Source organism: Molossus molossus, unplaced genomic scaffold, assembly GCF_014108415.1.
Source record: "Molossus molossus isolate mMolMol1 unplaced genomic scaffold, mMolMol1.p scaffold_m16_p_8, whole genome shotgun sequence".
Taxonomy (NCBI): domain Eukaryota; kingdom Metazoa; phylum Chordata; class Mammalia; order Chiroptera; family Molossidae; genus Molossus; species Molossus molossus.
This window is the reverse complement of record NW_023425402.1, coordinates 46,787,438-46,814,418: the sequence shown is the minus strand read 5'-3', so window position 1 is coordinate 46,814,418 and position 26,981 is coordinate 46,787,438. Positions and strand designations below refer to the sequence as shown.

General features: G+C 47.9%; 1 protein-coding gene across 1 annotated transcript; it reads left to right on the top strand.

Moving 5' to 3' along the window:
- LOC118620719 (coiled-coil domain-containing protein 162-like) lies at nucleotides 1–26,981 on the top strand. The gene is given in 13 exon segments (XM_036247740.1): nucleotides 1–86; nucleotides 467–605; nucleotides 1,763–1,838; nucleotides 1,841–1,879; nucleotides 11,486–11,584; nucleotides 16,778–16,788; nucleotides 19,241–19,390; nucleotides 20,222–20,270; nucleotides 21,152–21,324; nucleotides 23,278–23,376; nucleotides 23,378–23,431; nucleotides 23,903–24,034; nucleotides 26,679–26,981. Coding segments are annotated over 13 exon segments (1,410 nt in total).

The following is a 26,981-nucleotide window of genomic DNA, read 5'->3' as shown; positions in this document are numbered from 1 at the left end:
ATGGGTGTTTTCCCAGCCTCAAGCCCCAGCTGGGATGACTTAGCTGGCAGAAAAGACACCTGCTTCTGCCATGAGTCTGTCACCAAGTGAGCACTCACTCACTAAGCATCCACTCCCTGGACCACGCTGAGCGCAGGAAGGTTCCCTTTGGTGGGGAAGTCTGAATGCGCATCTATGAGTCATTAACAGTCAGCTTCCCTGGTTACTAGGAAATGAGAGGACTTGTCAATGTTTTGAAAAATGAAGACTGAAATTTAATGTACCCAGTGGGAAAAAGCATTGGGATTTACACCGACTAAGGGAGTAGCAACCGTGGTGAATTTCCACATTGATGTGAGTGTCTGTGATGGGCTGGGAGGTGTACACAGGATGACAGGAAACAGAACATGAATGAAAATAATTGTCAGAGAATCTGAATGAGAAAAAAATATGTTTCTTTGTAACTTCTATCTCTATTCTGTAATAGAATTGGCATTCTGTACCCCAGCATGAAAGCTATAGCTAGGAGGACGGAGAAAGAAGACAAATTTGAAGAATGTGTAGTAATTAGTCCGTCTATTCTCCCCCCAGAAGGAGCTTCAGAAATTGAAATAAAGACTCAGCAGGTATTCAGGAGCCGTTTTGAATTTGGCTTTGAAATTTCACTATATGACATTAACAGATATATCCCAGTGGTGTTTTATTTGTTTTTTCTAAGAAGTGAAGTCTAAATTGAAGGTTTGTAAATCATTGAACAGGCTCAGAGGGAACTAAGTATTTAAAGACATGTGGGGCTTTGAATAAGCAAATAACTACCACTTAATGTCTTTGAGCTATAAGTCTAGATTTTCATATTTTAATTTCCCCAAATTAAGGTGTACCAGCACACACAAAAAAAATGACAATAGAAAATATAACCTCTAGCATCTTAAACATAAAATCCAGCACACAGGTAATCCCCCCACCCCGCACGCCCCCAATATACACATCCATGGAAATGGAATATTTGAAATAGCTCCTGTGATTGTTTTTCTGAGAATGAGACAACACACTTACACACAGCCCGTTTGGTGAGTTAGAAGATCTATGTGGAGGGGTGGTTTTCTCAAGTGTTTGTTCACTTTGGTCCTGGGACACAGATTTCGTGTAGCTGTGCTCATCTGTTACAATGAGCTGTTTGGGTGTCAATGCCCAGATGTGCGTCTACTGAGCATCAAGGAGAATTCAGCACCCCACTCCCCGCAACACACGCACACGCGCGCGCGCGCACACACACACACACACACACACACACACACACCAGTCCCAAGCAAGGTGTGCTCTGCAAGCTTCATGTATAAAGTAAGGTTCATGGTTATTGGAACAGTTTTCTCTTGGTCACATAAGGATTTTTAAATCTCGTGAAATCCTCCTTGGTATCTAAATCAAGTTTCAGACCCGAGGGCTTCTCGTGGAATAACAGATCACAATATTCCTGGCCATGTTTAGAGACTCCAAAGCATGGAGGTCACCGCGGATATCGAGCACTTTGCAATTTAACAGAACCTGGCAAAAAGGCTTGTATTTTATTAGTCAGAATGTAGGCTAGGAAGAAAAGCTGTTAGGTACAAAGAGGTGTACCTTCCACTGCAGAAGCAGTGGGGAGCCCAAGGCAGCAACCCTCCTCCTTCCTGGGAGAGAGCGGCTGAAGGAGACCAGCCCAAGGCCCTTCGGCAGGAGTTTGACTTAGAAGCCCAGAGTATAAACTAAATGTGGAGACTGGTTCTCAAACTGCTTACTCTAGCTTCAGGCACTTCTGGAAAACCCTGAAAGTCATATGATCCAGGAATTATTAAGAAAAGTTAACAGAGAGATAACACTGTGTCAGAAAAATCCAAGGAGCAGCGTACTCTCCCCACAGGTAAATTATTATTATCTCACAAAATAACATTTACTGTTCTTTCCTAATTATAAAAGCAATCATGTCTATAGTCAGGATAAAAAATTCTATAATGCCCAGAAAATGATGTAAAAATTACTTTCTAACATCTTGACCCAGAAAGAAGTACTATTAACACTCTGATGAATTTCCTTCCACTTAAAGGGCTTTTAAATAGAAAACACTTATTGTATGTCAATTGTAACAAATTAAATTTTAAAATAAATAAATAAATATACAATTAGAAAACATGTGTTAGCTTCACTCAGCTCTGCTTGTTAACTTGTAACTGAAATAATGTGAAATGAGTGAACCCTTAAAGCTTTTCTGACTCCATATATACAGGCATATATCACACACACATGACATACATATGTTAAAATGTTACAAGCGCATACATTTGGGGTGGAAAGTCAATCAAAACTGTTTCCTTTCATCTGAGGTCTAAAGCCAGGGTCACTTTACCCTGACCAGGTGGTTCCAAAAGGTGGGGTTCAATTTCCAGTCAGGACACATACCTAGGTTGTGGGTTCGATCCCCAGTCCAGGTGGTACAGGAGGTAACTGATCGATGTTTCTCTCACACATTGATGTTTCTCTCTCTCTCTCCCTTCCTCTCTCTCTAAAAAATCCATTTAAAAAAATCTTTGGGTGAGAATTTAAAAAAAATAAAATAAGATAAAGCCAGGGTCACTTCATGGCCATATGACCAGGGCACTCACACAGGACTCAGGGGCACTTGGAGTTTAATGCTCTTCAGGTGACATCTTGAAACTCCTAATTTTAACTTAGAATTTCTTGTTTGTAAGTGGAATCCCAGTGAGTCGATGGAGCACCAACGGCTTGGAACTGTGACTCACATTCAGTCCCACCTCCTGCTGCCTCCCCAGCTTGCCAGGGGGTTCTCAGCTGCCTGTTCCTCTGCTCTCTGTCACCCAGGGCACCCCCAGACTTCCCCTCACTGACCCACTCAGCAATTGCTGTGGCCCTCCACCCCAGTGGGGGCCTGAGGCTGGTGAGGGCCAGGTTAGGGTGTGTATGTACACCTGGCGATGTCTAAGGGATCCCAGGCTGACAGGACCCTAGTGTGTTTGATAGGTGACTCAGTGGGGACAAGCCTGTTGCTATCCCTGGGTACCTAAAATATCCCAGGACAGAAGTTGGAATACCGTTGGGGTTGCCTATCTATAGCGGGTTGGGGCAGTGGGCCTGTGGGAAGGGCACATGCCTGGCTCAACTTCTCTTCCCCTGGCCAGGCCTCGAGACCTCAGTCCTGTCCCTGGTGGACCATGTGCACTCAGGCACCAGTCCCAGGGCGGAGTCCCTGGGTCCCATGAGGGTAGAACTTGCCCTGCAAGCGTTCCCATGCCTGGGTGTGCAAGGTTAAAAACAAATAAGGCCCTGACCAGTTTGGCTCAGCAGTTAGAGCTTTGACCCATGGACCAAAGAGTCGCGGGTTTGATTCAGGTCAAGGGCACGTGCCTGGGTTGCAGTTCAATCCCTGGCCCTGGTTGGGGTTGTGCAGGAGGCAACCAATTGATGTGTCTCTCTTACATTGATGTTTCTCTCCCCCCGCCCCACTCTATCTGAAGATAAATGGAAAAATATCCTCAGGTGAGGATTAAAAATAAGAAGAAGAAGAAGCCCGGGCCGGTTTTACTCAGTGGTTAGAGCATTGGCCTGCGGTCCGGAGAGACCCGGGTTCGGTTCCCGCTAAGGGCATGTACCTCGGTTGCGGTTTGTCCCCGGTCTTGGTTGGGTCGTGAGGGTGGCGGCCACTCGATGTGTCTCTTTCATGTTGATGTTTCTCTCTCTCTCTCTCCCTCTCTCTCCCTCTCTCTCCCTCCCACTCTATCCGAACAAAAAATGCAAAAATGTCCTCGGGGGAGGAGGAGGAGGAGGAGGAGGAGGAGGAGGAGGAGGAGGAGGAGGAGAAGAAGAAGAAGAAGACGACGACGACGACGACCATGACAGTCTCTCAAGAGAGAGACTGCAGAAGAAAGGGAAAGTCTATTCTTTGGTACTTATAATCGTACTTTTTCTCTGCTTTTTGAACTGCAGTATCTGCTCCTAACTCCGACTAATTCTGTAGGAAAACCCACACCCTTTGAGCGACAGAGGAGTTTCCTGCCTAGCAAAATAAATCAGGGTTTTCTGTTGTGGCAGCGTCCACAGACCTTGTAATGTTTATGAATAACCTCTGTCCTCACCTAAGCCCTTGTCATTTAATCAGAGCTTCAAGCAACTGAATTCTGTAAACAAGGCTCTGGGAAAAGGCTGTGCAGTGGAAGGGCAAGCCACACCCCCTGGCGTCTCTGTCACCAGAGCTGATTGTGGTTGAGCTCCAATTACAGAACATTTAACAAGACACAAAGTGCCTGTTGTTTATGCTGCATCGGCTGCTTCCAGGTGGCTCCCTGGGAGAAAAATCCACAAGTACACAGCAGGTGCAACCATCTGCACCTCGCAGGGCTGTGGCCCTTCGGGAGGAAGTGACTGCTCTGCGGCTGGGGGTGGGCTGTGGGCGCCCGCCCGCCCTGTGCTGTGCGTACTGCCCAGCTGTGCTTGCAAAGGGCCTTCGGTGAGGCCCGGGGGCAGGCAGGGGGAGGGGGAGGGTTATTGTAATGGTGCTAAGGTTGATATTCCCAAACCTTACTTTGGCTGGCATATACTGGCCAATTCTAAACTCTTGTTCAGATTCTGTACTCCTGAAGCTTTTAAAATAAATGCCAGTGGTAAGGAGGTTTTGGTTTTGGTTTTGGTTTTGGTCTGTTCAGCATTACTTAATGTGGAGGCCTGGTTCTCCTCCTGTACTGGCTTCCCCCACTGCCTGGTGGGGGATACTGTTCTTCAGTGTAGTCTTCCCGAGACCTCTGTGGGCTGCGTGCCTTCGAAGAAGTTGATAAAACCACCTCCCACTCATCTCAGCAACAAGCAGCAGCCACCGTGGATGGGCTCCCACCAAGAGCCGCCTCCTCATGCGAGAACCCCTGTGCGGTCAAGGTCCGCCTGGGCTAGGGGGTTCTCCAGAGGGAGGTGAGAATGGAGACTGACACCAGGGGACCTCGCAAGCTCCCGTCCTTCCCTTGGGGTCCCCTCTCTCCCTGCTGGCGGACTGCAGTGTCTCCACCTGGACCTGGGGGAAAGGAACCCCTGGCCCTTCCCTGTCCCCTGCCCCCCGCCGGCGGGGAGCTTCACCTCCCGCACAGCTTCCGAGGGGGGTTTCAGCTTGTCAGTGCCCTGGGCTGGGGCAGCCACACCCGCTCTGGTGCTGGTTCCTGGGAGCTGATCTGATGCTCCCCCGAGAACCCTCCGGCCTCAGGGTCCACCTTCGCGGGGAGACGGGCCGCTGACGCGGACAGGCTCTGCCCTCTCCGTCTTTAACATTTGGGCATTGGAGCCGTTTTTTATTGGTTTTCTAAACTTCTCTGAGCGGTTATGAGGCTAGCAGTCTGCAAAGTAGAGCACATATATTCCAGGGCTGTGGGGAGAAGGATCAGAGCGTCTAAGCCACGGCTCGCGGCACAGGGAGGCACCCCAAAGCCGCCGTGGGGAGGCAGCCCACAGGTGAATCTGTAGAAATAGTAGAGGTGACTCTGTAATCCTGGTACCTGCTTATCGTCAGCCATAGTATGAGGTTTTAAAAACCTAATCACATCTGAGAAGTCAGACCAGAGACTTAAAAGGTCAAGGGAACTACGGGACTGCGGACGGAGATCCACTCTCCCTGCTGATAGACCTCACCCTAAGTCCATCATGCCTTGCAGTGTTAGCCAGGGATTGTGTTGTAGGTAGTTACAAATGCAAACGTCCACGTGTTAAAGGTGAGTGAATAAAAATTTCACTTGAGGGAAGCACAATCAAAATACTTGGGAGAGCGTGGTCGGGCCGGCGTGTGCCCAGCAGTATGCCCTGGGACACCAGCTCCTCCGTGTGAGCGCAGAAGGACTCCCCACCAGCCTCCACCGGCAGACTCGTGCACTGCCTGTACTTTCCATTCCCTCGGTGACACAGCAGGCCAGGTACTCCCCAATCACAGTTGGGGGCTGCCTATGTCCACCCAGCATCGCTGATCATTGTTTGCTCTGGACCCGTGTATGTCATTGTGATTGAGTAATGTAATTCCGTGTTATGTTGTAAACCAACAAAACAGGAGTACAAAAAGAGAGAGGTCTGTACTATAAAAATTAGGTTGATATGGATCAAGATGGTGCCTCTAGTCAATGGAATAGTATTCAACGCTAAAAGGAAAGGAGCTATCAAGACATGGAGAAATTTAAATGCATATATCTAAGTGAACGAAGCCAACCTGAGAAAGCTCCATACTGTATGATTCCAACTATATGGCATTTGAGAAAAGGCAAAACAGTGGAGACATAGAAAGATTCGTGGTGGCCAGGGGTTTAGAGAGGAGAGAAGGGTAAATAGGCAGAGCCCAGAGGGTTTTCAGAGCCTTGAAACTACTCTGTACGACACTACAGTGGTGCATACAGGTCATTATACATTTGTCAAACCCACCATTTTGGAACCGTGGTGTCAACTATGAGCTTTGGATGAGAATGATATGTCAGTGTGGTTCATCAGTTGCCACAGATGATGAGGGATGTTGATATTGAGGGAAGCTGGGGGGGGGGGGGGGCAGGAGATATATGGGAACTCTCTTTACTGTCTGCTCAGTTTTCCTGTGAACCTAAAACATCTCTTTTAAAACTGATGCACTTGGATTGTTTGATGGACTTTAAGTTTTCTCTCCATAAAAGAAAAGAAGCAAACCCCCCAAAAAAGAACACTAGAGATTGTTGACCGTGTGCATATATTATGGTACAGAACTCCAATGAATGGGTACATACAAAGAAGGGGCCGAGGCTGTATGTTAAAAGATTGGCAAATGTTTGTATATTTTTAAGTGAAATAAAATGTTTAAGACAGCGCAAGTCACTTTTTTAAGCGTTCCCTAGTTTAACAGACTTCTTTTGATTGACCAATCGACTCTGAGGCTAAATTGCTTTCGATAAGAGGATTTCCACCATATTTTGCAGGAGTTGAGAGAAAAAGGTTTTGTTTGTTTTGTGTCAAAATAAGTTTGGGAAATATGGAGTAAGTAATGTTTAAAAGATTTCTTTTCTCCAGACCTTCTTCGAGACTTTACTGGCCTACTGTAAGCTATCCGTCTCCAGGACAGAGCTGGAGTAGGAAATGTTCTTTCCCTTTATTAGACCACTGAACCCTTTTCTCCCCTCGGGAACATGTACTGTCCACTCAAGGAACTAGAGTTCTGGGGAGCAGTGTGAGAAACACAGGAGTACAAAATGCACACATGTGCAAGGTCTTCAACCTGCCCACATTTGGGGGGACCCCCTTGCCTGGTTGGGAAAACAACTTTAATTGGCAGTCATATGCCTTTTGGTTTCAGTTCTGCCTTGGCTCAGGACCTGGGGCCACGGGCAGAGGGCTGGTGGTCGTGTTAGGGAAGTGAAATGCCAGCAAATGACGAGGCCCTTCCTAGAGGGAGGAAGCCACATGGGGGTGGCGGTTGTGTTCAGAGAGGGAGTGAGGGAAAGTGGTTTGAGCACCGGGAATTCAAAGTTTCCTCCAGTCGAAGGATGAAGGACGTGGGAACAGACTGAGAGGAAAGAACAAAACCCTAACTTAGCCCCCAGTGTGCTGTCTCCCATCTCCCGCCATGCTTCTGTCAAAAACTGCTTCATCTTGAAGAAGCCATGACCACACGCATACTGAAAATGAGACACATGTAGACACGGCCAGCTCCACTTGGCCAGGAAGTACTTCTCCTGGATGAACTGTACTCTCCCTGGCTTCCCCTGACTCCTGCCTGCAGATCAGATGCATGTCTGAGCCTGAACTCATGAGTAGGAAGATGCTGGGAAGATTTCCCAGCCTGTAGGTAAAACACTTCCCCTCCAGCTAAGCCCAGGGCTAAACCCTAAACCAGTTTTGTGGGTATTTGTTTTGCTTTGTTTTTTAAAGATTTTTATTGTTGAAAATATTACAGATGCCCCTCTCTTTCCTCCCACAGTTCTGAGGGTATTTGGCAGGTGAGGTGCCCTATACAGGAAGCATGTGAAGGATGAGGTCCCTCCCTGGGCCTCTCTGAGCCAGAGACCTGCCCCTAAACTGTCCTGGGAAAAGTCTCCAATTTCTTATCTGAAATATACATGTGCTCTGTCTTGTCACAGCTTAGCTTTGTAACAGTCTTAAACATCTTCAGAAGTGTGAACTTCTAGGCATATTAATCTTGGATTTTCCACTTCAGTTGTGCCAGGACAGTGGAGAGAAGATACGTCTATTTGTTTTAACTGTCCTAAAGGAAAAGCAAAATCAGATTCATTTGTTTATGATGGAAAGTAGACAATTGTAGAAGAAATGTGGACTCCATTTTCAAAAACAGGACCCCATCCTCCAATAAATAACATAATAACTGCCAATACCAAAGGCTCCTACTCTGTCAGACCCCCATTTCTGGGAAGATCATGCTGGATACTTCATCTTCGGTGCACTGAGTCTCCTGTCCGAAAAATGAAAGTGTGAATCAGCAGTCTCATCTGAGACCAGAAAGAGCTGGGGGCAAGGAGCAGCCCTGTGCTTGCTCTTGCTGATGGCCAGCGACCCCATGGAAAAGGGAGTGGGCCGGCCGGTGTGGCTCAGCGGTTGAGTGACAACCCATGCACCAAGAGGTCGCCGGTTCAATTCTCGGACTGGTCACAGGCCCAGGTTGTGGGCCCGATCCCCAGTGGGGGCCATGCAGGAGGCGGCCAATCGATGTTCTCTCTCTCCCTCCCTCTCCCTTCCTGTCTCTCTAAAATCAATAAAGAAAAAAAAAATTTTTTTAAAGAAAGAAAAGGGAGCAGGATGGGGCTTGGCTCCTGCCCCTGACTCCGTACGTCTCTCTTTGTTTAAGACACCCCGGGGCCATGCACAAGGAAGTGGCCCTACTTAGTGACCAGCACACACAGGTGCTTTTGCTCCTCCACATGCCAGGAGTGTTGACACACTTATGGTTCTAGCATTGTCATATTATTTTTTAATTTGATTTTATTTGTTTAACCTGGTTTAAAGCTCAAAATGATATTAAAACTATATACTGAGAAGTCTTGTTGCCACCACTGACCCTCCTCTACCATCCCCTACGTAACCACTTTTAATTAATTTTTAATATATCTTTTCAGGGCTTTTTTATGCATATACTAATTTGTTCCTTCTTTCAATACCTGTTTACTGAGCACATACTATGTGCTAGGCCTCTATGTTTTAGGCACTGTTTCAGGGATGCATGCTCACTGTTATAGAGCAAAAACTCCTTACCCTCATGGAGTTTATCGTCTAGAAGGGGGTAGACAGACAATGAGCAATAAACATAAGAAATAAGAAGATAATGGGAGTAAGGAGGACGGTGCTGTGAGGTTTGACGGGAGCACATAGCAATTTTAAACAGGGTGGTCAGAATAGACTTCACTGAGAAAGTGATGTTTTGAGAAAAGTTTGAACAAGGCGAGGGAGCCAGATGGGTACCTTGAGGAAGAGCATTGGGACCGAACCGCAGCCCGCGTGGGTCCCTACGCGGAGGGTGCCTGCCATGGTTATGGGACAGCGAAGACTCGAGTGTGGTTGGAGTGGAGAGTGAGAGAGAGCAGTGGGGATGGAGTCAGAGAGGAAGAGCGAATGGAAAACGGATCACTCAAGGCCTTGCAAGGACTTCCGTGTTCACAGTGAAGGTAATGAGAGCTTGTCCAAGGTTTTGAGTGACATGATCTGACTTATATTTTAATAGAATCTCTCTGGCTGCTTTGTTAAGAAGGGACAGAGAAGAAAGAAAGGGTGGAATAAGGCAGAGGCTATTGCAATAATCCAAGCCAGGTGGCTCAAACAAAGTTGGGAGCTGTGGAACTATTGAGTGGTCAGATTCTGGGTATATTTTTGAAGTAGTCACTAATGAGTTGAGTATTGAGTATGGAAGAAAGAGAAGAATCCATTATAACTCCACGATGGTTAACCTGAGCTATTGGGACAATAGAATTGCCATCAACTGAGATGACAAGCTGGAGAGGAAAGATCAGGAATTTAATTATGTACAAGTGACATTTGAAGTGACACTAGACATCTAAGGAGAGATGCCAAGTGGGTATGAGATCTAAATTTGAGGGTTGTCAGCACATGGATGTTATTAGCGTGAGACGACATGAGACAGCCAAGGGAGTGAGTATAGGTAGAAAAAGGGGGGGGACCAAGGGCTGAGTCCTAGGATACCCTGATGTCAAGAGCTGGGGATGAGGAGGGGAAAAGGGGAACCAGTAACAGGAATCTAGAAGGAACAGTGAGGTAGAGGAAAAGTAGGTCACAGTGGTGTCCCGGTGTCTAGCGATGGAAGTTTCTCAACCACAAGGAAGTGACAAATTGTGTGAAATGTTGCTGGTAGTCAAGTGAAACCACTGGTTTTAGCCATGTTGCAGTCACATGGTGGTGTTGGTGTTATGTTGGTGTTTATGACAAAATCAGTTTCATTGGAGTGGTGCAGGTGTAAGCTGGGTGAGTGAGTTTAAGAAGGATTTTGAGAGAAGTCACACAGTAAAGGGTAGAAATCTCCTTCTGAGAGTTTCACTAAAAAGGGAGCAAAGAAATGAGGCAATAGCTGACAGGGGACATGGGATCCACCGAAGGATTTTTATGAAGTGGGATAAATGATATGTGCTATTTTGAATGGTCCAGGAAAAAGGGGAGAAGTGATGACATTGGAGAATGCCAAATTTTTGGAACAATGATGTTGAATAGGCTTGAGGAGATATCTTCCTGTTTTATTATATGTATCTTTCTTATAAAAGATAACATTTTATATCCATGGTTCTGCAATTTGAATTTTTCACTTGACAATCAATGACTCTTTTCATATCAGTACATGGAGAAGGTCCTCTCTTTTTCAAAGCTGTATACTATTACACTGGGAGGAGATATATATATAACAGTTTAGGTGTTGTTTCCAAGCTTTTGCTGTCCTAAACAATGCTATTCTGAGTAACTGTGTATATGCCTCATCCCCTAAGTGTCAGTCCTATTGTATCATCAATCCAGGAGCTAAAGTTTATAGTCTGTCCGCTCTCAACATTTCTAATCTGTGACTCTTTTCTCTCTCTTTTGGATGTCCTCCCATTTTTTTATTAGCTCTATGTTTAAATCAATTTTGCCTGTAACACTAGAAATGTACTGAAGCAGATACATATAATAGTTCTTCGTTTATTTCTGATAATTGTGTTAGGCCAAAATAATTGTTCAGATACATATAGGCACTTAATGAAAATAGATGTCATGCAGAATCAATAACACTTGATTCAGGATTTTTAGTTATGGTAGAAGTATTGTTGACTGTCTTTAGAGGTGCTTTTCCAAATCTTTTCATTAGGAATCTTGTTAGCTATCTTCCTCATTCCCAAGTTCTGAAACATCCTGTGTCCTGAACCACCTCCTCCCCGTCCCTCCCTCCCCTCCCCCACCCCTCAGAGAGTTGCCATTTCGTAGTCATTAATGGCCGGTTGTTCAGTGTTTCACGATGCTAGTGCTGGTGTTTTTCTTCCCCTAGACCTTTGGAAACACTAAGTCATGAAAGAAAACTTTTCACTTATCAAACCACAAATAGTTGAAAATTTTATGCAGAGATTAATGGAGAATTACCAGGATGGTAGATTAGAGGTATGTATTGAAAATGAGTCCTTCTGTAATGTGTGTGTGTGTGTGTGTGTGTGTTTTAACATAAATCCAAACAAGGAAGACTTTCCCCTGAACCAGCGATTTTTAAACAGTATGCCACAAGAATTTTTAAAACATGCAGTACCAGACTATTTAGTCAGGGGCACTTACCTCTTTTCCCTTAGACTGTCACATAAAAAAATGACAACAGCCAACACAACAAGAGCCATCCAGTGTGAATGAATCAAAATTATACTTATTTTTTTTATCAAATCAGCATAAAATAGAATGTATTTTTTGGTGTAATTATTTTTTAGTAATTAGTTTTTGTGTGCCATGAAATGAAAAAGGTTGAAAATCATTTCCCTAAACATATCTCCCAATGCTTCCCTTACTGCCTTAGAACAAAGATATGAATACTGAGCCTGAACTCAAAGTAGTAATCACTTGTTACCTTTTTGTTTGTTTGGTTTTTTAATTAATTTTTTTAGACAGAGAGGAAGGGAGAGAGAGAAACATCAATGTGAGAGAGAAACATTAATCAGCTGCCTCCTGCACACCCCCTACTGGGGATCAAGCCCACAGCCCAGGCATGTGCCCCAACAGGGAATCCAACTGGGACCTCTCAGTCCATGGGAGGACGTCCAGTCCACTGAGCCACACCAGCCTGGCTCACTTGTTACTCTTCTAATTTTGGAAAAAGTCTGATTTCTAATAAAGATGGGAGAGAAATTAGAATGTGCATGTTGGCTAATTTCAGATTGTCCAATTTTTAAAAAGTAACCTTGGGGTTTGTTTATGAATGAGTCAATAGCTACATTAGAAAGAAACCAAAATAGCCTATAATACCACTAGAAAATATTTTTAAAATGTCCAATGTGGAAAACAAAAAGCAAAAAAAGGAACCAGCCCAGAAAGGTAACATTAGTATCCCTCCTCCTCGCCACCATCCCATTTCCTCTCTGCAAAGAAACAGGTGTCCACAACTTTTCCTGTGTATACATATCTGAGTCCATAACAACTCTATATAGTATATATTTAATACGTACAACACACATGCACACAGTTCATGGAGTTTTGAACCCTTTCTTCTTGACAGCAAGTGCCTTTCTAAATCAAAAGAATTCACCAAAAAGTCAGGAGTCTATGTGGGTATTTAGCCTTAACAGAATTTCTAGGATCGTTAACGAAGTAAACACAAGTACATTAGGTAGACATGAATCCAGTTTCCTTTGAAATTCAACCATTTTTTTAAAAACCCGACTTAATAAAATGTACTCAATTTTTACATGACACTGTTTTCTCCAAAATCACATTTTTTAAGCTCTTCAAATATTCCCCATAATTTTATAATCTCTCCAGTTCTTAATCATGAGATAGGGAATTCACAACTTGGTTGCCTCAGAACTTGATGATTTATACGTATTTGCTTCCAGCTTTCAATTATACCCAAATGTGATACTATGTATTCTGATGAGGGGAGAAGTGTTCCTTTTGGGTCCTTGCAGCTCAGAGGTTCTCCAGCAGAGGCACAGAGATGATTAGGGTGGGGCTCAGAAAAATGTTTAAGTCAAACAGTTTGTGGCTGCCCTGGCGGGTGTGGCTCAGTTGGCTGGGCAGTGCCCTTGGATTCCTGGTCAGAGCACGTGCCTGGGCTGTGGGTTCAGTCTCTGGTAAGGGGCGTGCGGGAGGCAGCCGACTGATGTCTTGCTGTCACATAGATGTTTCTCTCTCTCTCCCTCTCCCTACCTTTCTCTCTAAAAATCAATAAAAATATTTTCAAAAATCTTTAGAAAGGAAGAAAATTCTGACAGCTACTTCATCATGATGAACCTTGAAGACATGCTAAGTGAAACAAGCCAGTCACATAAGCACAAACGCTGCATGATTCTGCTTATAGGGGGCATTGGAGAGTAGTCAGAGTCACGGACAGGAACAGAACAGTGGTTGTCAGCAGCTGGGGGAGGAGAAAGAGGGAGTTAGTGTTCAGTAGGTACAGAGTTTCAGTTCTGCAAGGTAAAGTGTTCTAGAGATTGATTGCACAACAGTGTGAGTGTACTTAATATCACTGAACCATATACTTAAAAATGGCTGAAATGGCAAATTTTACGTTATGTGCATTTTACCACAATAAAAATGAAGCTTGTGACTCAAGATCTGCTCATCCCCTGTCTATATACGTCACCCCAACACTGAAGAAAGGCTCTTAGGAAAGAAGTGTGGGTATCTATTAGGAGAGAGGGCAAACCCATATCAGACACAACTGAAACTCAGGGTACACCGAAGAGACTGGTATCTGCCTGCCGGTGTCTTGGAATAACAGGACCCCGGAATGCTAGATCCCTGCAAAGTCTGTGCCTGGTGGGCTTCCAGCCTCTTCTGGATCCTCTGCAGTGACAGGGACTCACTCTTCCAAGCCCCTCCCCCACTCCTGGTGGTTGTCGGTCCAGGCAGCTCTCACTGAGCTGGGTGTGGCCTCCTCCCCATCTCCACCGTGGATCCTGTTCTGTCCCTGGGACACCACAGATCGTGCTGCCGACCCCTCCCAACGAGCCGTTAGCCATCTGAGGGCAGGTAGGTCAGTCAGAGGAGCTTAATTAGCACCATTGCTAACATGTGCGAAGCCTCCATAAATTTACAACCAAGGGCCCACTCTAGGAGGGCGAACCCAGACAGGTGGTGGATTACAGTCCATTAGCCCTTCCTCCAGAAGGTTGCGGCCCAGGGCCAGGGCATATGAGCTGGAAAATGGAGCGGGAGCCGGGCTCCCCCTCACCTGGGTGCCTCTGTGCAGAGCCCAGACTGCATGAGCATAGTACGTGGAGGACCTGCACCCAGCCTTCTCCTCCATCACTTACATGAGCACCTCCTCCAGCCTGATCAGTCTCCTCCAAATTCAAGGTCATCTGACCAGTGGAGAGTGCCCTTGACCTGGGGGTTGTGCTTGATTAACGCCCGTGTGTGTTGTTTTGGCAGCCACTTCGAGGCTGACTCATTAGGCTAACAGTCACCTGAAGTCCACACGTTGCCTTAGGCATCCTGCAGCTGCCATGTGACTGGCCTTGTCCGTGTTCACTTTGAACCTTTTGAAATCTTTAAAAATCTGGATTTTTATCATCCAGCATACTCTCTCTCCCTGCCTGCCCTCATTCAAGTCATTAATAACAGTGTGTGACAGGACAGGCCTCGAGCCCTGTGCCACCCACTCTGGGTCCCCTCCAGGCTGACCAGGGTCTCTAGGCAGTCTTTTGGTGGCCCATCCAGTTGTACTGTTCTCCATTTGTCCCAGGACATCAGGAGAAACATTCTCAGACGCCTGCTGAAATCCAGACACTGCGTCTGCTGTAATTCCTGAGGTTAATCTGATCTGACTTTTCTTGAACCCATGTTGACTTCTAGTGATCTCTGCTTCCTTCTCCAGAGTCTAGAAAACCAGCTTTCTCAAGCAATTCTAACATCTTAACCAAATTTAATGCCAAACACAATGGCCTGAAGTTAGGGCCTGACCTTTATTGCAAAGTAGAACAATTGTAGTCTATTTTGTGTATTTCAGAACCATTTCCATTCATATGCCAAGAGTCACTCAGCTGATTGGCTTTGTGTGCAATTCTTAGGTGTTTGGATTTCATTCCAGAGTCGGTGGGAATTCACTGAAGCATTTTGTCAGCAGAGGTGGGTTTTAGAAACATCATCAAAATACCTGTGTGTGCCTGATGTAAGACAAATTGTCATGAGGGTCTCTCAGATGAAGCAAACCACAAAAAGCAATTTGCTCCCAGACTTTTGCCATAAGAGGATCTCACGCTGGCTCTCCAGAAGAATCCATGGGGCAATCTGGTAAGCTTCCAGCCAGTGTCATCGTCATGGGTCAGGTTTAAGTGTTGGTGAAGCCATCAGCTTACTGGAGGGCACTGAGCCAACAGTCTTCACTCTGGGATTTTTCTGGAACCCAGCGGCTGGCCTTGGAGAGGAATTTGGCCAATAAAGCCCCTTCTTGCAGTATTTTGACACAGAGATGACATATAGTGACCAAGGAAGGCAGTGGTGGGTTGAAGAAGAGCCTTTAAGAAACAAAGTATGTCCTGGCCTGTGTGGCTCCTTTGGTTGGCCATCGTCCTGTGCACCAAAAGGTTGCGGGTTCCATTTCAGTCAGGGCACATGTTTGGGGTGCGGTCTCCACCCCAGTAGGAAGCATGCAGGAGGCAGCCAATGGATCTCACATGGATGTTTCTCTTCCTCTCTCCTCTGAGAGCTCATAGGAGGATTGTGCCAACAGAAGCCACATAGGCTGCTGTCCCACAACAGCTGATGCTCAGGTGGCTCCACACGCTGCTTCTGGGAGGCCGAGTGTGCAGCATACAGAACCAAAGTCCACCCAGAGAGAGGGACGGCCAGGAGCTTCCTGGGCCTCCCTGTCACCTGTCAGTCACAGCTTCCTGCCCGCCAACCTGACACATGCTCACCATTCCACATCCCCCAGCAGATGCTCTGGCTGTGCCCTTCCCCCTCTCCCTGTCTTCACACTCACCCGCCACGTGCCATTCCCATGAGCTGATCTTTCAGCCCAACCTTCCGAGGCCTCAGCAGAGCCACCGAGGGAAGGAAGCAACACAACTTCTCTGGCCTCTGGAGATGCTCACGGCATGTCCTGGCTGTTCCCATCTCTTGGGTGTAACACAGACTCACTCACAGGTTCCTCTTCCTCGCTGGGTAAAATGTCACGCTGGCCAAGAGCGGATGGGAGAGAGCCACTGTGGTTCAAGTCTGCATTTCTGTGTATTTGGGATCCTCGATCTGCAGCGGCTATGGCAGCATTAGTTTGAGAAGCGTTTGCCCTGCTGAAGGGCTGTTGGAGGCCCTGTTGGTACACCGGAGCTTGGTGCTGCTGGCTGATGCCAAGCACTGGGCCCAGCTCATCTGGACCAGGTCACTGGCCACACCTTGCTGACCTCAGATATGGTCTCAAGGCCTTAGGCTTTCACTCTACGCGGTCCAGGACGTGTTTCCTTTGTCTTTACTACATTCACAGAGCCATGCCCTTTCACCATCAAGAAGCCAAGGTCCAGGGGATGGCAGCTTAGTTCCCTTTGCCTTGGTGTCAGCGGCTAACTCTGGCTGCCGTCCTGCTCACTGTCCAGGGGCAGGATGGATTGCCTCCACCCCACTGCACAAAGGGCCCCTTGAGGAGGCCCTCGAGTGAGTGCAGGAGGCTGGGTGCCTTTCCCGACTCCCTTCTCGTAAAATCCCACGAGCAGAGTTTGCATCCACTATTTCCATTGTGCATGTTGTGAGCGCATCCTGCCAAGCTGCTACACTGGATGGTTTTTCAAAAGCTTTATTATCTTTTAATTACATATATATTATTTAATTGTATGTACTTTATATATAATTAGTATAATTATATATACATTTTATTATCGTATTAGAAAGCAGGAATATGATGGGTTAGACAATACACTCACAATTTTACCTTTATTGATACCACCATTATTATTTTGGCATATTTCTTTCCAAACTTTGTAACTTTTTCATTCATGTGCTTTTTTAACAAAATAAGGTTATTCTATATGCCCTTTTGTGGCAGTGTACTTTTCCCCCTTGACTTTATGTTATACATATGTTTCTTTGTCAATAAACATACGTCCGCAGCGTGATCTTGGTGGCCGTGTAGTGTTTCGTCGCACAGATGAGGGAGACGGATTCCACCTGTTCTCCATTACTAGGCACTTTAGACTGTTTCCATCTCCTTATTTTTTTATATTGGAGAGGCTGCTATAAACAACACCTGCTTATCTATATTCTTGTGTGTAATTCTTATTATTTCCTAAAAATAAATTCCTAGAGGAGGGGTTATTAGGTCAAAGGGCATGGCCATTTAAAAAAAAAAAAAATCTTTTCAGAGATACTGCTGGTCTACCCTCCAAAATACCAGGGATTCCCCTCCCGGCAGTGGTGAGAAGCCGCTTCCCTCCCTCTGTCCCTACTGGTTTGGTCACTATTTGCCATCACTGCTGCTCTGCCTCAGTCACTTGCTTTGGTAAAGCTGTCTGGGCTTTCTCTGGAGGTCACTGGGGACACTGAGGTTGCACTGATAGGACAGTGTCCTGGGCCTCGCCCGGACAATTGAATCAGAGCTGGGGAGCCACCCAGGCTGGAGGGACAGCCTGGCTTCTGCAGCAGACTGCTGGTGAGCCTGGAGCCCTCCTGACCCTGGACGTATCACAGGTAAAGTTCATGCAAGCTTTCAGGCTGGGTCTTAGAGGGCCCCATAAGACCCTCAGATACACTCACGGATACTCCTAAAGGGACACACCTGACACATAGAGACATATAGAGACACTTATACAGATAGAGACATACACAGGGAAACACACACACACTCAGACATCCACAAATGCGCACATACACACGCTCAGTGATACAGACACACACAGACACACAGAAGCGCTCACATGGACACGCAGGCCCTAGTCAGGTAGATCTGTCCAACCTCCCCCGTACTGGCTCCCACTGCTCTCCAGAGCCAAAATGGAAGCCTGCCTCGGAGGGGTGGGCATTTCCTCCGTTCCCCGGGGCCACCCCTTCAGAAGGTGCCCATCTCTTGGAGAAAGGGAGGAAGGGGTGCTCAAAGAGCCAACAGCACGGCCCTTCGGCCAGAGGAAGAGGACCCTGCCGTGCACCCCTCTTCGAAGGCCCCTGGCTTTCCTCCAGCCCCGCCCTTCCCCACGGAGTGAGAACCCACACAGTTAGGGACGTGTATGCTCAGCTCCTGGACTTCCTTCTCGACCACACTCAAGTGCCAGGGACCCCGGAATTCCCTGAGTCCGGGGCTTCTTCCCCAGGGCATCCTCCCTCGAGGGAGAGTGGATCTCACCGCAGCGTGTACTCGCTGGCCTGAGGGGCGGTCCAGGGCATGGACGGCTGGGTTACCTGCCTACATGCACGGGCCCTCCACGGTATGCAGTGAGACCCGAGGGGGAGGTCATCTCTCCCCAAGTCACCACATTTCAGCATAGAACTCAGAGTAGCCCAAGAACGGTAAATCAAAACCTTGCATTCCAAGTCATTTTTGAAGGTCTATTTTCCAAAGTAGGAGAATTAAACACTTTAATTTCAATAGTGTGTTATTTTTATTTATAACCTTTAAATAGTCAGAGTATTTAGACATGTGGCAGGTAGGCCTCCATCTGTACTCTTTTTTTTTTTTTTTTTAATCCTCACCCGAGGACATTTTTCCATTTTTTGTACAGATAGAGCGGGAGGGAGAGAGAGGAAGAGAGAGAGAGAGAGAAACATCGACGTGAAAGGGACACATCGAGTGGCTGCCACCTGCACAACCAACCAGGGCCGGGGACTAACTGCAACCGAGGTACATGCCCTTAGCGGGAACCGAACCCGGGTCTCTCCGGACCGCAGGCCGATGCTCTAACCGCTGAGCCAAACCGGCCAGGGCTCCGTCTGTACTCTTGTCCTTGGTCCTGTGCATGTTAAGAGCAGACCTGAGAGAGAGGCTTGCAAGGCTAGAGCTGACATTTTTCTATGGAGGAGAAATGGAAGTGGGTCTGTGAGCCAAGGCAACCTGTGCCGAGTCTGGCGTGGTGAGGCTGCCCTGCTGGAGCTGCTGTGACTGATGCCCCTCCCTCTTCAGATCACTTTCAGGACAGACCACCTCGAAGCCTGCCTGCTTTCCCTGGGTTGTGATGTGATGGCCAGAGAACGCAGCAGCTTTGAGAGCTACTCCGTGTGCTATGAGCATCTGTCGGAGCATGTGAGGCAGAAGCTTCGTCAGAAGGAGCAGGTATGTCCCCAAAGACCAGAACTGCAATGGAGAAGGTGTGGGTGGGGAGGCCCAGGAGTCACTCTGAAGAGGAAAGTAAAGCAGAAGGTGGGGGAGAGGTGTTCTTAGGTAAGAACGGAGGATGAATGGCACTCTCCAAATTTCTCTTCTCCCTGGCTCATTTTCTCGGGCTGGTATGCTCAGCCTCGAAGGTAATGGCCCCAGCAAGAGTGGGTTCTGTGCTCTGGAGGTGTCTAGTGGGGAATGTAAAAGGTGAGCGACAGAGGAGCTGACCCCCCAGGAAGATGCACCGCTGACCTTCCCAGCCTCGGCAAACACAAGGCACCTCGTGCTGGTCCTGGTCTAGCAGAGAAGCCAGGGTCCTCGAGTCAATGTGTCTTCAAGGCGGGTGCACATCATGGGTCTCATGAGGAGACTTCCTTAAAATGAGACCCCATGCTGGGATCCAAGGGTCACTTCCTCTGTTTTAGATTGCAGACTTTTTGAAATGGATTACATCAGAGGTTCAGTGTAATTTTAGTGTATACCTAAGAAAAGTGCAAAAGTCTAAACAAATGAAGCTTTAAAATATCAAATAATGAGTCTTGGCTTTTGCCCCCAGTTGGGCCTATCCCCATAGCTGAGTCCTCCGCTTCAGAGTGGACATCTGGAAGAGGGTCCTGTCTTCGGATGCAGGACTGAGCCTCCTGTAGCACAGTCCTGGCTCCACACGGGGCCCAAGGATCTAAATGAAGCTCCATGAAGACAAATAGGAAGTGCCTGGGGCGTGCTGTACTCAACTGAGCCATGGGAGGCTAAGTGTTTGAATTTCGTGTGCTTTCTTCTCTTCAGGAACTGGATATTTTACGAAGCGGTCAGAGTCCACCAGAAGACAATGCAGGTCAGGTAGGTCGGTTATTACTAAAACGTTTCTCTTCCCCATTTCTCAAATCCACAGTCCCCCCAGTAGGGACTTCTGTTGTTTTCCTGTGTCCCTGGGCGGTGGCCTGTGGGAGTCCCTCCCGGGAAGGGACACTGCAGAGAAACCCGAGGCCTGCACTTTCTTTTTTTTTTTTTTTTTTTTATCCTCACTTGAGGACATTTTTCCATTTTTGTTCAGATAGAGTGGGAGGGAGAGAGAGAGAGAGAGAAACATCGACGCGAAAGGGACACATCGAGTGGCTGCCACCCGCATGACCCAACCAGGGCCGGGGATAAACTGCAACCGAGGTACATGCCCTTAGCGGGAACCGAACCCGGGTTTCTCTGTACCGCAGGCTGACGCTCTAACCGCTGAGCCAAACCGGCCAGGGCGAGGCCTGCACTTTCACTAGTTAAGCAACTCAGGACTTTTTTGTTTGGTTTGGTGTTTTTTGTTATTTTTATTGATTTGTTTTCTTTTGGTTGTTATGTTTGGGTTTGGGGGAGGGGGGCTTCTTTGTTTTCTTTTGAGGTTGATTACAGTGTAATTCCAAAGAGGTGTTTGGGCTGAAATGTGGAGGGAAGGCAAGTTTGGAGATGGAGGCCAAGATAGTCAAATATTTTCTCCAAATGAAAAGCGCTTACTCAGTGCCTCTTCTGGGGCCATCATTCAGCCACCATTTACTGAGCACCCACTGTGTGTCGGCACTGTTCTGTGACCCTTAAACCAACCTGGATTCTTCCACCCACATCTGCACACCAGGAGACTCACCGTCTTCATTAGGTTCAAAGTAAAAGTGCACATTGTAGTGGCCGTTTGAATTCCCGAGTAATCTTCGGCTGAAAGGAACCATTTCTGAGGCTGGGCTGCAGAGCTCGGGCACAACGTGATCGTGGAAATCACGGCTCTGACAGCCCGCCTCGCGGATTTGGGAGAGGAGCATCTTAATCTCGAAAAGCACATCAGAGAAGAAGTGCAAGAAGAATAGGAAGATTTAGTCAAAACTTTGTTTCCGGCGTGTTTGCACAGGAAAGTAAGTGACCCGTGTCGGACGTTGGGCGGTCCCTGGGCAGCGGGTGTCGCCGACCTGGTGGCGCTGCACACGGAAGGATCGACGACGGGGCGGGCCGTGTGGTCACAAGAATTCTCCAGCTCCGAACTTTCTCTGCAGAGAACGAGTCAGCAACGGCTTGTCATTATTTTACCATGACAGACACTGAAGTTTAGATCATTTAGAAATTTGCTCTTTTGCTCATTCTACTGCCAGTTGAGGGGAAGGGGGAAGGAGGAGTCTTCTCCTCCAACGTCTGAGTGTGACCGTCCAAACAGAAGAGAACAGTGCCTTGGGCCAGGCCAGACCCCAGTGCAGGTGGCAGCAGGCACCTCCACAAAGCTCTCTGGGCAGGTTCAGAATCTGGATCAGCTTTCAGAGGTTTTCTCCAACCCTCAGAATGCCCGCCAGGCTTTCTCTAACATGGGTGTCAGGGAGCTGCGCCCCGCCAGTGAAGGCCCATCTGGAGGAGGAGCAAGGGGTGCCCAGGTGCCTGCAGCACTGTGGAAGCCTGTCCTTTCTTAGGGGGTCTGAGCAGCTGTAAATGGAAGCCCCATGTCTAAAATGGGCCACCACAGAGCCTGAGCCAGCTGTCCGACAAGTAAGGATTTCCGTTCCAACCACCACCCTCCAGTCCACTGCCCCGTCTCCGATATTGCACACTCCCAGAGCCAGCCGCAGCTGGGTCCTTAGCTCCTATCTCTCCTGGGGAGCCCAGGGCAGTCCCTGGGTTTATCACATTCTGCCCCGGCCTGGTCACTTCAGAGAGGACTGGAGATTCCTTCTTACTTGTGAAGGAACCACAAAGTACAAGTGCTTATGAATATTAAAGGATCCAAACCCAAATGTACTGGGCCGGTGCTGCCGGGGAGAGGGGCGTGGACAGGGAAGGCTGGAATCTGCTAAGCCATCTTTCAGGGGTGAAACTGTTGAAAATGTCTTAAGTTCTTTTTAGCTTCTGCCAAATTCCAAGACAACAAGTGGATTCTGTACTTCTTCCAGCTAAACTAGTTCTACAAAGCCCCCCAAAGTAGGGAATCCCTGTTCCATTCCGGGGTCCCAAGAAGGTGGTGAAGCTTTTGCTGTGTGGCCAGCAGCCAGGCCCCCTGCCGTGGCTCCCCGCTGGGCACGGTCCTCTTGCCTTCCTCTCTAGGAAGTGGTTCAAAGGTGAGAGGACACCCCACTCTCATCCCTAACCTAAGAGCACTGAGTCTCCAGTAGTACTTACCAATGGTCAAGTCATTTTACCATAAGCCATTTGCCATTTAGAACAGGCTGTTTCATAAGGAAATTTATGCCGGCGTGTAACTAGGAAGGCAGGCAGCCCGATTCTTTCCTCCGCTTTGCCTATTCTTTTAAATGTTTTTTATTGATTTTTTAGAGAGAGAGGAAGGGAGAGACAGATAGAAGCATCTATCAGCTGCCTCCTGCACACCCCCTACTGGGGATCGAGCCCACAACCCAGGCCTGTGCCCTGACCTGGAATGGAACCGGGACCTCTCAGTCCATGGGATGACACTCAGTCTACTGAGCCACACCTGCTGGGCTGCTTTATCTATTTTTAACAGACTTCCCTGTTAGTGGCTAATCTACAGTGTTTTATGAGGTCAGGGTCTGCTGAATCAACCTGATAGCAAAAATCCCTAAGTTTAAATGCCTAAGTATCCATTTGGGAGGGGGTGGTCAGTGTTCCATCTGTGACCTCCCGCTCTTCTGCCCACTCAACTTGCCTTGGCGTCTGATCACCTGGCAGGCTCTCAGAAGATGAAGCCAACACGAAGGGGGCTGCTAGGGAGACGTTCAGACACCACCTGATGAAATAACTGTCCGGGTGGATGATTTTTTTCATGTGAAATCATTTCTGAAAGTTGCATTTCAGAAGGCAAAATGACTCTTCCTCAGTGCCCTTCCTGAACTCGAGTCTGCACTTTGCAGGAGAAGCTGGATGAGAATCAGCTTAATTTGATCCAGAAAGTGAGTGAGCTCATCAGCGAAGTGAGAGCAGAATGGATGGATCATGTGAAGGACCTAAAGAAAAAAATGGGGCTCTGCCAGGCCTGATGCAGGAATGAAAGAAAACGCAGCCAAAGTATGTGATTTCATTTAGCAATGGGAGCTCAGCGCTTCAGCCCAGCATCTGACCCCACGGCGCACTGTGTTTGCATTCCACTGGGTCTCCCTGAGAAAGCAATGCATCGCCTTTTTTTTACTCCTCAGCTGTGGATATTTTTCCATTTATCTTCATATAGAGTGGGAGAGAGACAGACAGACAGAGAGAAACATCGATGTGAAAGAGACACATCGATTGGTTGCCTCCTGAATGACCCTGACCGGGGCCAGGACCGAACAGCAGCCAAGGTATGTACCTTTGACCGGAATCGAACCCGAGACTCTTTGGTCCACGGGCTGATGCTCTAATCGCTAAGCCAAACCAGGCAGGGCTGCATCCAGCCTGTTAAAGGGGCACAATTGTGTCATCTTCTGGAAGAATGTTAGGGTTCATGCCCTCCCAAGAAAAGTGTTGGGGGCAGCCTTTTTTGAAAGTGAGCCTTCTTCGCAGGAGCAGCTGTGGGCCTTGGAGCAGGAGCACTGCGGCCTGGCCGCCCTGGTGTGCCGAGTGAGGGGCTGGGGCCGCTGCAGGCTGGCTGGGCAGCAGGCTCCATTCTGGGGCCAGCTGAGCAGGGCCCAGAAGGTGAGCGATGGGGGAGGGAGGCCTGGCCCTGGGGGGTGACGGTGGGGGGCTTGGCTGCAGCAACCATCTTTTTTTTTTTTTTTTCCCTTTATTGATATTAGAGAGAGGGAGATAGAAACATCCATGAGAGAGAACATTGACTGTCCATCTCCTGAGTGCCACTCACTGGGAATCGGGCCCACAACCTGGGCATGTGCCCTGACCAGGAATCAAACCGGTGACCTCTTGGTGCATGGGTGACGCTCAACCACTGAGCCACACCAGCTGGGCTGCTCCAACCATCTCAACAGACCTGTCAGTAGAGCATTTCCCAGGGAACAGGCCGTGTCAGAGCCTGGAGAGAAACAGGCAAGAGCCAGAAGCAAATGGGAAAACAGGTCAGAGTTTGGCGTGAGGCAAGGGGAACTGTGGCGGAGAGACCTTACCAGGGGCTTGAGGCCGCTTCTTCACAATGCTTCAGATCTGAGTTTCAAACATGATTATCTGAGGAAAGTGAAGTAACAATATATAATAAGTGGAAAATCTGCTGTAAGGTAAAATGAAACCAAAGCATATATTAATAGTGGTTTGGAAACTTTTACTTACTGTTTCTGAAAGTTTCCTCTGGTCTGTCACCCTGCTCTCGGCGGAAATCCCGGAGGCAGTGGCCAGGGGCACCTGCTACCAGGAGCTTTAAAGAACCACAGTGGTAGGGTGGGGTGGAGGCTGCTCTGAGGCTGCAGCTGTGGGAGGGAAACCGGTTCTCATCGCACAGGAAGCGACTCGGAGTAAGAGTATTTGGACATCCAGCGAATGGCAGGAGAATGCTTTTATTTCGTCAGGAGTTACTGGCGCTGGGGCAGGCCCTGGCCAGGGCTCAGGCTGGCAGCACAGGATGTGCGAGCAGCTGGACAGCCAGGTACCTGAGCGCAGAAGCTCACGCCCCTCCCCCACAGCGCACTCGCAAAGCTGGAGGTGGAAGCGCAGGTGTCACCTGGAGCAGTCTCCGCGCTCCAGGTGTGAAGCCCAGCAGATGGCACAGCCAGAGGAAGATGGCCTGGGCCTTGGCTTCCCTTCTCCCTTCTTTCCAGCCCAGAAACCAAAAGGCTTTTGTTCGTATTTGTATTTGGCTACGATGATGAAATGTTACTTATACATGAGATTATTTAAGACCATTCGTGTCTCTCTCACGTGTGTGTCTGTGCGTGTATGTGTGTTTCTCTGAGGATCTTTTCACCCAGAAGGCATCTTGGGGTCTGGGTCTCTGCCTTAAATACCACCCTTTCATCTTCTAAGAGTGCGACCCTCTGCCCTTGGCGTGTGGCCCCAGCTGTCAGCAGTATGCCCCAAGTAGACCATCTCGGGTCCTTTCCTGATGACCCATGCTAAGTCTTAATTTCAGAAGTCACTACTGCTCAATAGGGGCTGGCACTAAAGTAAAGGTGTTTCCAAGTCTAAGCTCTTAATAACTGTGCCAACCGTCTGAGCGTGAAGGAAGCAGAGAGACTTCGGGTTAGAGAGAGAACAGCTAAGTTTAAATAACAGCCTGGGAAAGCTGGGCATATTTAAATCAGGAAATGTGATTTGTTCCTTTCGTATCATAATTTCTCCATCATTGTGCACCAGGGGACTATGATGTATCATTATGTAAACTTTGAAGTCACCATACAAGTACAATAAGTCCTCACTTAACGTCATCAATAGGTTCTACAACTTTAAGTGAAATGATGTGTAACAAAACCAATTTTACCGCAGGCTAATTTATATAAACAAGATTTAAGTTCCTACGGCATCTCCTCAACGTTATAATGAAATAACGTTGAAAACCCTGGCCTGTTTGGCTCAACGGTTAGAGCGTCGGCCTGTGGTCCAGAGAGACCCGGGTTCGGTTCCCGCTAAGGGCATGTACCTCGGTTGCAGTTTGTCCTCGGCCCTGGTTGGTCATGAGGGTGGCAGCCACTCGATGTGTCCCTTTCACATCGATGTTCTCCCTCTCCCTCTCTCTCCCTCTCTCCCCCTCCCACTCTATCTAAACAAAAAATGGAAAAATGTCCTCGGGTGAGGAGAAAAACAAGAAATAACGTTGAACAAAATGGTGCTATTCAAGGACCTGCTGTATTAATCATTATTAGTAGTATTATCATTGAGAGTTGACCATATGGTACTATAGTGCTACTGATTTGAAAATTTTCAGAACAGAACCAAATTATTACTGCTGTTTACCTTCTTTAACCATCTGGAACCCGGCTTCCCCAAAACTAGTTTGGAAGTCAAAGCGGAGAGCAGAGTCGGCCCTCCCCTCCCCACTCAGCACAGGTCTTGGATCACCTGTCTCCCAGGTTAGCCCTTCCCGGCTCCGATGGAAGCCCAGTGGCAGTGCAGATGCAGTTTGTGATAGATGTGACTCTGGTTAATAAGCTAAGTAACATACATATTATCATCAAATTGGGGTATTAAAACTCCAAATTATTTGACCTGGTTTCGCTGGGTAGTGGCATTATCACATGCCTGGCTATGATTGCTGTGCATTTATTTTGTGTTGTTTTGTTTCCCCCTGACGGCTGCCTCGGGGCCTACGGTAAATGCCACGTGCTGGTGGTCTTGCTGCTGGCACAGGACAGAACAGCTGGGCTGTATCACCTGCACCGAGGGATACTCCACACAGCTCTACCCCGGCCCTAACGGAGGTCCCCCAGCCTCTAGCTCCCTGCTCTGTGCTAAGAAACTACCTTTCTCGTGTCCTTTGTCCTTTCCCTGCCACGGGCTCATCGCGGAAAGAGTTAGGACACAAGTGGACCAGGAAGCTCTCCACCGGCAGCAGCTGGATTCACCGAAAACCTGCCGCATGGAGAAGCTCTTGGAAGCTGTGGAGCAAAAGGAGCAGCACCTGCAGCTGCTCCCCGAAGAGGCCGAGCGGGCTGCCCAGCGGGGCCAGCTCCAGAGGGAGAAAACTCAGAGAGAACTGTGA